This window comes from Saccopteryx leptura, chromosome 2 (genome assembly GCF_036850995.1).
Source record: "Saccopteryx leptura isolate mSacLep1 chromosome 2, mSacLep1_pri_phased_curated, whole genome shotgun sequence".
Classification (NCBI taxonomy): Eukaryota; Metazoa; Chordata; class Mammalia; order Chiroptera; family Emballonuridae; genus Saccopteryx; species Saccopteryx leptura.
In genome coordinates this window covers 265155399-265167673 of record NC_089504.1, presented here as the reverse complement: position 1 = coordinate 265167673, position 12275 = coordinate 265155399, and the positions used below count along the sequence as shown (strand labels likewise).

Genomic DNA, 12275 nt, shown 5'->3' with positions numbered 1-12275 from the left:
AGGAATGAACCGACTCACTAAAAATTGAGTTTTGGCCTGTGGTGCACCCTGAGCAAGATCTTTGCTTGAATTCACAGAATATGATGACTCAAGGGCCCTTGAGCAGTTACTCGCATGGCCTGGTGTTATAACCTCCCAGTGACTTGGAAGAGTGAGTGGACATGAGACACTATAGCAGATGTTTTGAAATGCCACCAACTCTGTGGCTTCATGGTACACCTGACTGAGATGGAAAATGGGAGCACAGGACGTGCAGGCTCAATTTTTTGCAGGATGGGGATGTTTCAGGGAACTTGGATGTTCCCTGAAAAGGTTCCTTTCTCGGAGATGGGCTGTGGAATACAGACGTTGTCCCTCCTTGCCAAATGGGACATTATCCCAGTAGATGTTAGCTTTCTGTGGACATTTACCCCAAGGATAAACAGCCATTTAAAGTCAAAGGAAGAGATGGAAGCCCATTTAAAGTAAAAGGAAGAGACATTACATGATGGCCCAGGATTTGTGAAAGAGAGAAGGACAGCCAGGCAGGAAGGACTTCCTTTCAACATGGAAAATAACCAGAATCTCCTAGGACCATTTCCTGGGCAAATTGTTACAATCTGTGCTCGGCAGTCCTCTTTTATAAGGCATCCTTAATTCTTAATCTGATTATACCAAATCTCTCCTACTTACCTTTGTCCTCCATGTGAAGAGTCACCAGGTTAAAGGTCAGACATCAGTAAATGTATTTTGTCAAGGGCCAGAGAGTAAATATTTTCAGCTTTCTGGGCCACATAGTCTATTGTAATCATCCAACTCTGCTCTTGTGCTAGAAAAAGCAGCTTCTGACAATATGTAAACAGATGGGATGGTTGTGTTCTAATAAAACTTTATTTACACAAATAGGCATTTTTCCAGGGCTGTAGTTTGCTGATCTCTGACTAAAGTTAAAACAGGTACTAATGTGGGGGATCAGAAAGAGACATTGGCATAATTTCTCATTGGGTCCTTTGCAATAGGTAACTGTTTAAGTGTCTAGACCTTAGGAAAATAAAATATATGAGCATTATAAACATGTACATTAAAATTTTAAGCATGCTGATTGAAGTAAGCCAAAATATAAAGAGGACTAGGAGAGCTTAGTTAAGTAGATATAAGAATTGTCACTGGTTCCTCATGGCCTAGTGTTCCAGTCTCCCTGCCTCTCATCAGCAGATAAGGTCCTTGCTGGTCTATAGCTATTTGTGCATGTCGCCAGGTTTGTGGGAGGACTGGTGAGAACCTGAGTCATGACTGACCTGCCTGAAGCCCCAGGCTTTGCGTTCTGAGACTCAGTGATACATATCCCTGTATCACGTGAGTGAGCAGCCCTCTACTCTCCGTGTGGGTTCTGCTAGGGGGCCTTTGCCATCAGGAGCTGCGGCTGTTGCTACCTCCCCCTCCTAATGCGAGAGTGACATGTGGATTGTTATTTTGTCATCGCTGTATTTCCTTTCCCTACAGAGAATCCTAATTTAGAAATCCTTCCAAGCTAACGACCTTCGTTGACTTACCATCAACCTGCACGTCAGCTTTAAAAAGCATCAGGGCTCTAGAGGCAGGGTACCTATTACTATTCTTGTAGTCAAGCTAGGGAGAGAGTATATCCCTTTTTCTCCTAGGTGTTTCTCCACCTGATTGTGAAATCTTCTGGGGACACCTGGGGCAGGATGGTGTGTTGGGGAGGTAGTGCTGGCTCCTGGCAGCAACAGCTGCAGGGACCCCTGATGGAGCTGACAGCTCTTGTCATGACAGTCCCCGTCCTTCTGCCCCTGTGCTTGTTGCAGGAACAAAGGGATGAGGACTCGACTGGGATGCCTGTCCCACAAGTCAGACTCGTGTAGCGATTTCACTGCGATTCTTCCCGACAAGCCCAACCGTGCTCTGAAGTGAGTAGTATGGTCACCCGGTGTTCCCCGGGTGCCCAGCGTGGGGCTCCCACAACAGGGCCACAGAACCTGGTCTTCTCTAGCGAGTAGTTGACCAGATAAGCCAAGGGACAATAAATTCCTGCCTCTTGGAATCTCCTTTTATATACCTGAACTGATGTGATGGAGAGAATGGTTATTTTCCTTTTCAAATGTATGACTTAACGCGGTATACTTTTTCACTCCTTTGACTTTTAAGAAAATCTTATCCACCAGTTTTCCAAATCTGCAGTGAAGGGGATTTCTTGGTCCTACTTAGCTGTCAATCTGAGCTCTGAATTTGGAAACGAAAACTCCCATCTACTCTAAAAATATTCTTAGGTTGAGATCATCTACATTCAGGGCCTCTACTGTGCAGGCCCTGGGTTAAATGATGTCACCTCACTTAACCCTCACAGGGGTCCCTGATGGCCATCACTGTCCCCATTACAGAAGTGAGGGAATTAAGGTGACAGCGATGGAATCAGGAGGTCAGCCTAACTTTCCTGACTCCAAGACCAGTTTCTTTCCTTTGTCATCTTGACGTCTTTAAATCATGCACTTGCTTAGCTTTGTTTTTTAGATTGAAAGGCAATAGATTAAATGGGCTGAATTCCAATCCTGAGATTATTTTCCCATCAGTTGCTTAAGAATGTCACACATTACAGTGACAGGATTTCGGGAACCCAGGTGTGGTCTTCATTTGCCCTGCGTTGTTCAGATCTGTTCTCCTGGCTAACAAAGAGGAGTTCACTTCAGAAATAGTCAAGAGCAACGTTTCTTTCTCCTTTTCCAGGAGACTTTCCACGGAAGAAGCTACCAGGTGGGCTGATTCCTTTGACGTGCTTCTCTCTCATAAGTGTGAGTAGAATTCGAGTTTCGTCCTGTCGCAGCCTGTCATTCATTTATTAAAAGATGCACAAATACGTAGCATGACCCAGCAGATGCCGTGTTAGCTCCTGACAGCTCCGGTCCCTGCCCTCAGAGCCTCCTGCCTGGAGAGGCATGTAGGTAACAAAATATAATTTACATGTAGTGAAAAGAGGGACTTTTTTTTTCTGTTTTCTGGGTCAAAAGTATATGGTCCTAGGAAGCCTTTATGTTCTCAGCAGTTTTAGCAAGACAAAACTGAGCTTAGGGAGTTGCAGTGGTGGGTTCAGTGGGAAGAAGACAGTCTAGGTTTCACCCCAAATCTTACTTATATGATGAAATGACCTCCCCTTAGGTCACTGGGGTGCCCCGTGTCACTCTCAGTCAAGTGAATATTCTGTGTATTTTGTTGCTTACTTCAGTTGGCAGAGTTTCCTCTTGCTGCTTTTTATTTGGGAGGTTCATATCTCCACTGCTACCGTACTCCTCAGTTTCCAACTGGGTGCAAGTCTTACTAGAACACACTTCTCTTCCATTTTACGTCTCCTTCTCCACTTTGTCCCTTCCTCGCCTTTTATGCCTTGTGTGTCGCACAGAGGCAGAAACAGTTGTGGGATGGGACCCTTGACTGCAGCCACACTTTTCAGCCCTCTTTTCTCATCGTAGACAAGTCCAGGTTCACTAGGCTTTTAAATCTTGGTGGCATTAAATCCCATATTTACCCATGTATAAGACGCCCCTCCTTATTTTGGGAAAAATTTGGGGTTTAAAAACTGGATGTGTCTTCTACAGTGGTTGTAGATTTTTCACTTGTATTTTCCACTTTTTTTTTTGACAGTGATGAGGAGTTGTATGAATTTTATGATGAATAAAACTTGAGTTCAATAACTTTATGTAATACATTTTTCTTTTTCAAATTCGGGCCCCCCAAATTAAGGTGCGTCTTATACGTGGGAGCATCTTATACATGGAGAAATACGGTACATAGGAGTGGAAGAGTCATCTGAAGAGAAAAGGTTTCCCACAGACATTTGGGGCTCCTCTTAAATTCGTCTTGTCAGCATTAGAATTCCTGATTGATCTGGGAGCGGAGGGGCTGCTTTCAGAGAACTGTTTCCAGGGAAATGGGGGTCACAGCATTATACAGTGAAGTGAAGGGCGTTGGTTGGTCATCAAACCTGTGTCCTCGATTTTGACCCAGCTGAGTGGCCCTGACAGAGTCCCCCACCCCCACCCCGTCTTCAGAAGGTGTCTTTAGAAGTGATTTTGCTTTTTTTTTTTTTTTTCTGAAGCTGGAAACGGGGAGAGACAGTCAGACAGACTCCCGCATGTGCCCGACCAGGATCCACCCGGCACGCCCACCAGGGACAATGCTCTGCCCACCAGGGGGCGATGCTCTGCCCCTCCAGGGCGTCGCTCTGCCATGACCAGAGCCACTCTAGCGCCTGGGGCAGAGGCCAAGGAGCCATCCCTAGCGCCCGGGCCATCTTTGCTCCAATGGAGCCTTGGCTGCGGGAGGGGAAGAGAGAGACAGAGAGGAAGGAGGGGGTGGGGGTGGAGAAGCAAATGGGCGCCTCTCCTATGTGCCCTGGCTGGGAACCGAACCCGGGTCCCCCGCACGCCAGGCCGACGCTCTACCGCTGAGCCAACCGGCCAGGGCCGTGATTTTGCTTTTAACTGACTCTGTCTCTGATCCTAATGCTAATTAACAAAGGGTTTTGAGTAAAATTTAAAATGAAATGCAAAACAAAATCTGAGGAGAAGCACATATTGTAGCAAGTAGTTTTGTGAGATCGTCATTTTAGTGTTCTACGGATTACAGTTAGGAAGGAAAACAAAGCAGCATACTACAGCATATTTAACATATGGCTGTCCCCCTCCAAACAGAAGCTTATGTGGTGAATTTGCCAAGGTAACGGCATATGTACGATAATACTTAAGATTCGACAGTAACACTTTTTAAAAAAAAATTTTTCTTTTTATGAGGCTATTCAGATTTACTCTCTGGAGTCACATTAGGTTAAATTAGTGTCACTAATAATTTACACATTTTCTGGCTGGATTTGATTCAAGGTCATCTTGAAGTCTTGTTTCTATTTCAGATGCGTGACTGACTCACTTAGTTCAAGTCCCTAAGGCTGTTTCCTCATTCTAAAATGGGGCTAGAAATACCTGTGTACGACCTGTCACCTAGATATAAGAATCTTCATAGGAGGACACCTTTGGGTAATTTTGGGTTCTCTACTTGAATGTGTTTTGTAAGAACATGGTGGCGTTTTTTTGTGTGTGTGTTTTTTTTTTGTTTTTTTTTTTAAATGATGCTCTTAATTATCAAGTGTCAAGTAAATGTGACTTAAGAATAAGGTTGCAATGTGTTGCCAATTGTTGTTAGGTTATTGTAGACAGAACGTTGGTGGTAAAATGGCTGGATGGAAGCTTCTGGCACATTTAGTTGAGGCAGTGGCAAGACCTGGAGATGTAAGAGGTTTGATTTTGTTTGATTCAATACCTTTTAGATCTGAGGACACTGGTTCTGCTTTTGTCAGGGATGCTTTTGGTTTCCAGGAATTCAATAACATTCTTCTGAGACAGGGGCTTCAGTAAGGGGCTAGAGTCGAGGCTGCCCCAGGTTGCTTCTTTGGAAAACTACTACAGAAATAGGCTTTCTGGATGGACTTTGAAGTTCCATGACCCTTCTTGGAGTCTGATGTTCTATTTTTATTTCTGTTTAGTACGGAAATAAAAAAGCCAACGGAGTGGGTGTCTTTGAGAAGAAAGGGGTCTTTATGCAGGGGTCACTGGCAGAATTTCAAGGTGTTAGAACTTGAATTCTTACAGCCTGTGCAGGCTGTGGAGCACTGGGAGCCCAGGTTACCTTGAAGTTGAAGCTGACAACTTTGTCAAAGTCTGATTAATTTGGGTTAGTATTGTGACTCAATTGGGATTGATTAAGCTTCTCCGAAGGGATTGTATGTGCGCTGGTCCCTTAGGAGGGACAGAGGTTGATCAGAGGTGTACCGGGTTTTCAATTAAGACAACAAAACCTTCTAAAAAAATAAAGAAAGGAGAATGGCTGAGTGAAAAACGTGCATTAATCTAGAACTTACTCCCTGGAAATTCTTCAAACCCAGGCAGCCGTCCTCCCTAAGTCTTCTATTTCAGAAATATTCAAACAAGTATTTCTAATTCCCGTTCTCGATCCACAGAGCACCTCTGCCATCCCTGCTTTGTTGGCTATTTTGGGCACTCATTTGTTTTACAAAAGGTGTATCTGAGTGTTCATTGTGTACAAAATTGATGCCAAACAGTTTTTTGGTGCCTGACCAGGTGGTGGCGCAGTGGATAGAGCGTCAGACTGGGATGCAGAGGACCCAGGTTCGAGGACCCGAGGTCGCCAGCTCGATCGAGCGTGGGCTTATCTGGTTTGAGAAAAGTTCACCAGCTTGGACCCAAGGTCGCTGGCTTGAGCAAAGGGTTACTCAGTCTGCTGTAGCCCCACGGTCAAGGCACATATGAAAAAGTAATCAATGAACAACTAAGGTACCACAACAAAGAATTGATGCTTCTCATCTCTCTCTGTTCCTGTATGTCTGTCCCTATCTATCCCTCTCTCTTACTCTCTCTGTCTCTGTAAAAAAAGACTGATGTTCACAAACAGCTTGTTGGCTGATGAATGAGAACAGTCCCTTCCTGGTGGAGAATGCAACTTTCTGAGAAAACAGACCATGCATGCATGCAATTAACAGGAGAAATAATGTAGTGTGCTGACTACAGATGAGGGGGCCTCAAGACTGCAGGTAGAACCCTGACATTCAGTGCCTCTCTTAAATTCCACCTTGTTGCTATTAGAAGTCTTCACTTCTGGGAGCAGGAGGGCTGCTTTTCACTGAGGGCATTGTTTCCATTTAATTGGGGAACACAGTTCTCTGCAATTAAGAAGAACTTTGGCTGATAAGACCCAGCTCTGCTACTCAACAGCTGGGCAACCTTGACGGGAATCCCTGTCTCTCAAAAAATCTGTTTCCTCATGGAGTAGGAGGTCTCAGAGGCCGGATCCAGTTCCACCCCTCGTTCTAGGATGCTGCCTGCAGTAACCATTGAGGCTTAGCAATAACTAGGCACCTACGGCAGGTGGTTTGAGTCAGTGCTGCTTGCAGGGTTACATAAAACTGCTTCAGAACTAAAATGGCTCGTGCAACCCGAGGAGGGGCGAAGGCACCTGTGTATGGAGACTTCTTTCCTGGGCAGGGTCCCGCTATTCAAATCACAGATTCAAATCAAAGGGGGGGGGGATCAAAGCAACTTTGCTGGTTTTTAAACCTGAGAATAAAAAAATATATGTGGAAGGCAAATGTTTGGAGCAGTTTTCCTCTCAATCACAAACCATACTTGCTGACAAATCCAAAGAAGCATCCATGGAGGTCTAGGAGATAATCACTTTCTAAGTGTTCTCTCTCTCTCTCTTTTAACTAACAAGTGAAAAATGAAATTAAAATTGCTTGCTGATGGCTTCATTAGATAGGAAAGGATTTCTAATGTGTGTTAATTTGGCAACATTTTCCTGTTCATCCAGTGATGATTCGACTGGGTGTCCAAGTGGTGTGTGTAGTTTGCCCCCGCAGGGTGTGTGTGTGTGTGTGTGTGTATGTGAGAGAGAGAGCAGGTGCGTGCGCATACCCATGGCACCCAGAAGCCTTTCTGCCTCTACAGCTCCTAACCAGGAGAGTGAAGGCTCCATCTTGTGGGAGACAGGCTGCTGGAGAACAGGCCCCCAGTTGGTGTCTTCTGCTTCCATTCTTCACGGGTTCAGACATTTGCTTGTTACCTGTGCGGCCTTCAGTGGGACATTCAATCCTTAACTCTTCTTTCCTTCTTTCCTTCCTTCCTTCCTTCTTTCCTTCTTCTCTCTCTCTTCCTCCCTCCCTTGCTCCCTCCTTCCTTTGTTTTTTTGCACACAAAGGTTGGATTCATTCCACTTTTAAGGTGAAAGTGTAGACAGGGCCCCTTCCCCTTTCCTCTCGCCTCTTTCAGCCTGACCACACCTGGATGGCAGCGCCTCACTCTGGGCACCTGTTTGGTCCTTGGCTTTGTTTTACTGTCTGCACGGAGCAGGGAGGGTCTGTGTGGACCTGTCCCCCCAGGCCCAGGGAAGGCGTGCTTAGTGGAATGGTACAATTGAAAGCTCTTTCACATTTGCAGAGTTCCCATCTCTGAGAAAAGGAGGCCAATAAAAAAGCATGTAGTTTTTAAAAATTAGCCTCCTTTGGGATAACGGTTGAAATATAGAAAAATTTAATGACTTGACCTGGTCACACAGCAATTAAGCAGGAAACCCCAAACAAGCAAGCCGATGTTAATCTCACCAGCTCGTGAAATTCCTGAATTATTCATCCAGAAGGTCTTTAGCTCTAGAATATATAGCTGAACAATCAGCTTTCCATTGCCTGCCTGGCCCTCCCCACACCCTTCTTCAAGTTAAAGGTCCTAGAACAAACAGTGTAACTCAGAGTGAGATCCGAAGATGGCAGCACCAGCAGCACCGGCAGCAGGGTTGGTTCTATGTCAGACCCACTGGGCCAGAATCTCTGGCGGGGGGCCCAGCCATCTGCTCCGTGCCCATGGAAGCTTGAGAAGCACTGCTCTCAAGTACTTACACGCGTAAGTACGACCACGAACCTGGCATGTCCTGGTGGGGGCAAGTGGTCTGTGCTTCCCAAGAAACACGCTGAAAACCATATCGTAGCTTTCCCAAGTTCTCAGGCAGCACGCCCCTCCGATGGTATATCTGTGTATTGCAGACTCCACATAAGTAGCAGGTATGGTGCAGGCTGTTCACAGTCACTAAACAAATATGGCAGCTGTGCTTTCTGGGTACATTGAAGATAAGGGTGAGAGAGATATAAAGCAGAGACAGGTGGAAAAGAGATCCTTTTCTCCTTGCCATCCTCTCTACGTTGTTGTAATGTCTGCTTGCGCCCAGGCCTGTGGCTACAGTCAGCCTTTATGGGAGCACCTGGGTTATACAAGGCCACTGTCAAAAGCTTGTTGGACAGGTTTGAAAATTTTGGACCAGCCTCCAACAACCTTCAGTCATTGATCAGCCATGTGACCTTTGGCAAATTATGTCACCTCTGTCAACTTCACTTTCCTCATCTATAAAAAGGGAATCATAAGACTTAGCTTGTAGATTTGTGGTGAGAATTAAATGTGGCGATGGTCGTGAAATGCTAAGCAGGATGGCTTTTCCACAGAAGGGCTGCCTAAGGGGAAACTATTTTTATTACTTTAGTTCTAGCACATTAAGTTCAGAGAAAACATGCCTGTCATGCCTCCGATGTGCTGGAGATGGCGTCAGCTCCTTGTTCCCACAGTCAGCTTGAGACTGAGCAGTGCAGGTGGGGTGGGGGGGGTATTAGTATCACAGGTGGGCTCATTCAGATTCCATAGTACCGCACCCTCTGTGCCTCGTGAAGTTTTAGCATCCCTTCCTCATCCCTCCCCAATTTCCCCACAATGCATGTAAGAGAATCCCTCTGGAGATGTAGTTTTTAAAATCCCAGGAGGTGAATCTGACGTATTCCCTCTCTGAGAGGCCTTGTCATCTTTCTGGATCAAGCCAACGAAGCAAATGTTCCCGGACATGTAATTTTTAAAATCTTTCAGGCTGTGGACTGGTACACCTGGAGTTTAAAAAAAACTTCTCTTGTATGAAAACAGTCATTTGTGAATGCTAACCTTTGGGGCATTTGTCTCCCCTCTAATAGAAAAGTCCTGCTTTGTTTCTTATGCTAGTTGGAGAGACAGGTGTTAGAGTTTTTGTTGTTGTTCCTTGATTCAGCTTCTGGTTGATTAACAAGGAAAGAATTTTGGATTAGGAGTTGTAAGACCCAGGCAGTTCTTACTCTCCTGCTCCTTTGTCCTAGGAATAAGAAGCCGTGTGACCTCACTCAGAGCTTCACCCTTACCTGTGTCCAATATAAGGCTGGGTCATAGAACCGCTCCTGTCCTTTCTGGTTCAAAGTCTCGAACAACCGTCATGTCCTATTACTATTATAATATGTCTTGCTATATACACTAGTTAGTGTATATATACACTAACAAAGTAAAGATCATCGAAGAAAACTGTTACTCACAAGACTGAAATATAATCAGCATATCAATCGCTTGTTAATAAATGCCAGTAACTGAAAATAGTTTGTCCTCGAAATAATGTCCCTACTTGAAACTTACTTAGCCCTAGTTATTTATTTTAAAATGAGCATTTACTTATTTTATGGATAACACAAACAAAGGGCTTTGTGCCTGATGCTATTCACATCACAAATTTCAAATTATTATATGAACATGGTTCTGAATGAAAAGTGGTTTTGACTTCACCATTAGTACATGTATCCTGGATTTTATAAATAAATGTATTTTCCTCTCCTATTCTCTGTCTGACCTTAGAACCCATTCACTGGTTTATTTTTTCCAATTGATCAGGGATGCGAGAGGACTCTGGTCTTTGGGACTGCACTTTGGTAAACAGAGAGCTCAAAAAAAAAAATTGTTCCTGTGATCTTGTAATTTTCCAAGCCTGGGATCTGAGCTGGGCTCAAGCCCACCCCCAATGCCAGCTCAACCAAGGCTCCTGGACCTTGAACCGTTACCCAAGCCACCCTCCCTGCTGCACCAGCTGCACTGCTCATTCATAGTGACCCAGTTTTTCTTCTTATGTAAGCACCCTGCATCAAAGAACCGGAGAGAGCACGCCGGCGGCAGGCAGCGTGTGCGGCCACGGGATGTGTTCTTGGAGATCCTGTGCACACTCAGGAGGACGCCGGCATTCTGCTCGGTGTTCCAGGAATTCTGGACACAAGCCTTTCCCCTTCTGTGACTAGGTAGACATCAATCTCAAAACATGTGTGATGTTCTTAGAGCCTGGCCTTCTGAGAAGGTGCTACAAAGAAAACCAGAGGGAAATGAAGAAATGGAATGTGAAAAAGGCAGGTCCTCCTGTTTCTCTCTCAGTTCCGTGAACTGTTTACCACCTAGCCCTTTAAGGGACCAGGACTGTTTTTTGGTGTTAGACATGTTAAGTTCTGGGTGATGACTCCTTAAACCACCGAAGCGCAGGCACAGTGGTCACAACCACGGAGGGCACGGAGGGAACACTCGTGATCTGAGAGCCAGCTCTGTGTGCTCCGCCCACCCCCACGATCATCCCCATGGCCCCCTGAGGCAGTGCTGTTAGGGTCTGCGTCTCACTGACAAGAGAACAAGAGAACGGAGGCGCAGAGGGGCTTGCATCTTGCCCAGGGTCACACTAGCTAGTGTGTGTCAGGACACAATCCCAGGCAGAATAGCTTCAGGGATCAGAGAGAGGTCACTCCCCCCAGTGGCCTGGAATCATGGGGGTAGTAGAGGGGGGGGGACTCTGGTTTCCTGGGTAAAAGGAGGGAGCAACATCTGGCGTGCACAGAGCGGGGTGCATGGGGTCCTTGCAAGAAGAGCACAGTGAACACAATTCAGGTCACACCAAGAGGTGCAAGTAGATGTCCATGAGCCTTTCAGACATAAACCAGCTTCCTGCATTTCGAGCCAACTGCATTTGATGGGCAAGCAGAAGGGGAGGGTCCTGGTGGAGAGAAAGGGAAAGATGGGGAAAAGGTGAAAGGGACAGGAGACAGAAGAATAGGGAATTGGATCAGGAAAGATGCTGGGTGGTAGACAGAGGACCGGATGAAACGTTGCTGAGAAGGGACGGGAGGTGATGGAAGGGGAAGAAAGGACACAGATGGGAAGAAGGAACCCTGCTGACTTTGGTCCCATACAGTTCCTCTGCTAGGTGACAGAAGCAGGAAAAGTAGGCCCGGTGGGGGACAGGTGGTCTGTGCACTGCAGCCCTCTGAGGCCATCTGCTCTGGGAAGGGGGCGGGGCTCCTGCAGCCCCAGGGGGCTTTCCACCCCTTCTCACTTCCACTGTGTGGGTAAGGTTTCTCTTTGCACAGTGACCCTTCGACCCTGCTTGGTCAGCCTTGTCCTGGGGACCTGAAGGGAGGAGTGGGTTAGGGCCGAGGGGGTGTGTGAGCAGAGGAGAGGGCTCGGGGCTCTGGGAGCTTTCAGGGGGTCTGCCGCAATCTGCTCAGAAGGTGCTGCTGCTTCTCAGGTGCAGCCCTTCCGAGGCCCATCTCCCCTCCATCCTCTCTCTCTTTAGGCTCTTCCCTTGACATCGCTGGCAAATTCCTAATGTCCTATTTGCTGCGGTTCCCTCCCACCTCCTCCAAAGTCTGCCCTGGAAATGCGGGCACACTTTGGGGGGCGGCTGCCCAGGAGCGCAGACACCTTGAGAAGGTCATTCCACCATGCTTGTTACAGTGTCTCCAGGCCACAGCTGGGGCAATGAGTCTGTCTGCTCCGGGACGCGAGACAGCTTCCCAAGGAGGGGTGTGTAGAGTGGGTCTCAGTGCTCCGGGAAGGAGGAGACTTTAGGTAGAGTCC

The 12275-nt window shown here is 46.5% G+C and overlaps 2 protein-coding genes across 7 annotated transcripts in view; one reads left to right on the top strand and one right to left on the bottom strand.

The window, feature by feature from the left end:
* The window catches only part of NPL (N-acetylneuraminate pyruvate lyase), a 182937-nt gene that overhangs the window by 113378 nt on the left and 57284 nt on the right, over nucleotides 1-12275 (bottom strand). The gene's annotated exons all lie outside the window — the stretch shown is intronic.
* RGS8 (regulator of G protein signaling 8) overlaps nucleotides 1-12275 on the top strand; it is a 40936-nt gene that overhangs the window by 14688 nt on the left and 13973 nt on the right. For 4 of the 6 annotated variants that reach the window (XM_066361688.1, XM_066361689.1, XM_066361687.1 and 1 more), the window contains one exon: nucleotides 2722-2786. In XM_066361688.1, coding sequence (XP_066217785.1) covers nucleotides 2722-2786 — 65 coding nt within the window. Of the gene's footprint in view, nucleotides 1-1805; nucleotides 1908-2721; nucleotides 2787-12275 lie in introns of all 6 variants that reach the window. The other 2 variants (XM_066361684.1, XM_066361685.1) reach the window with 1 other exon arrangement.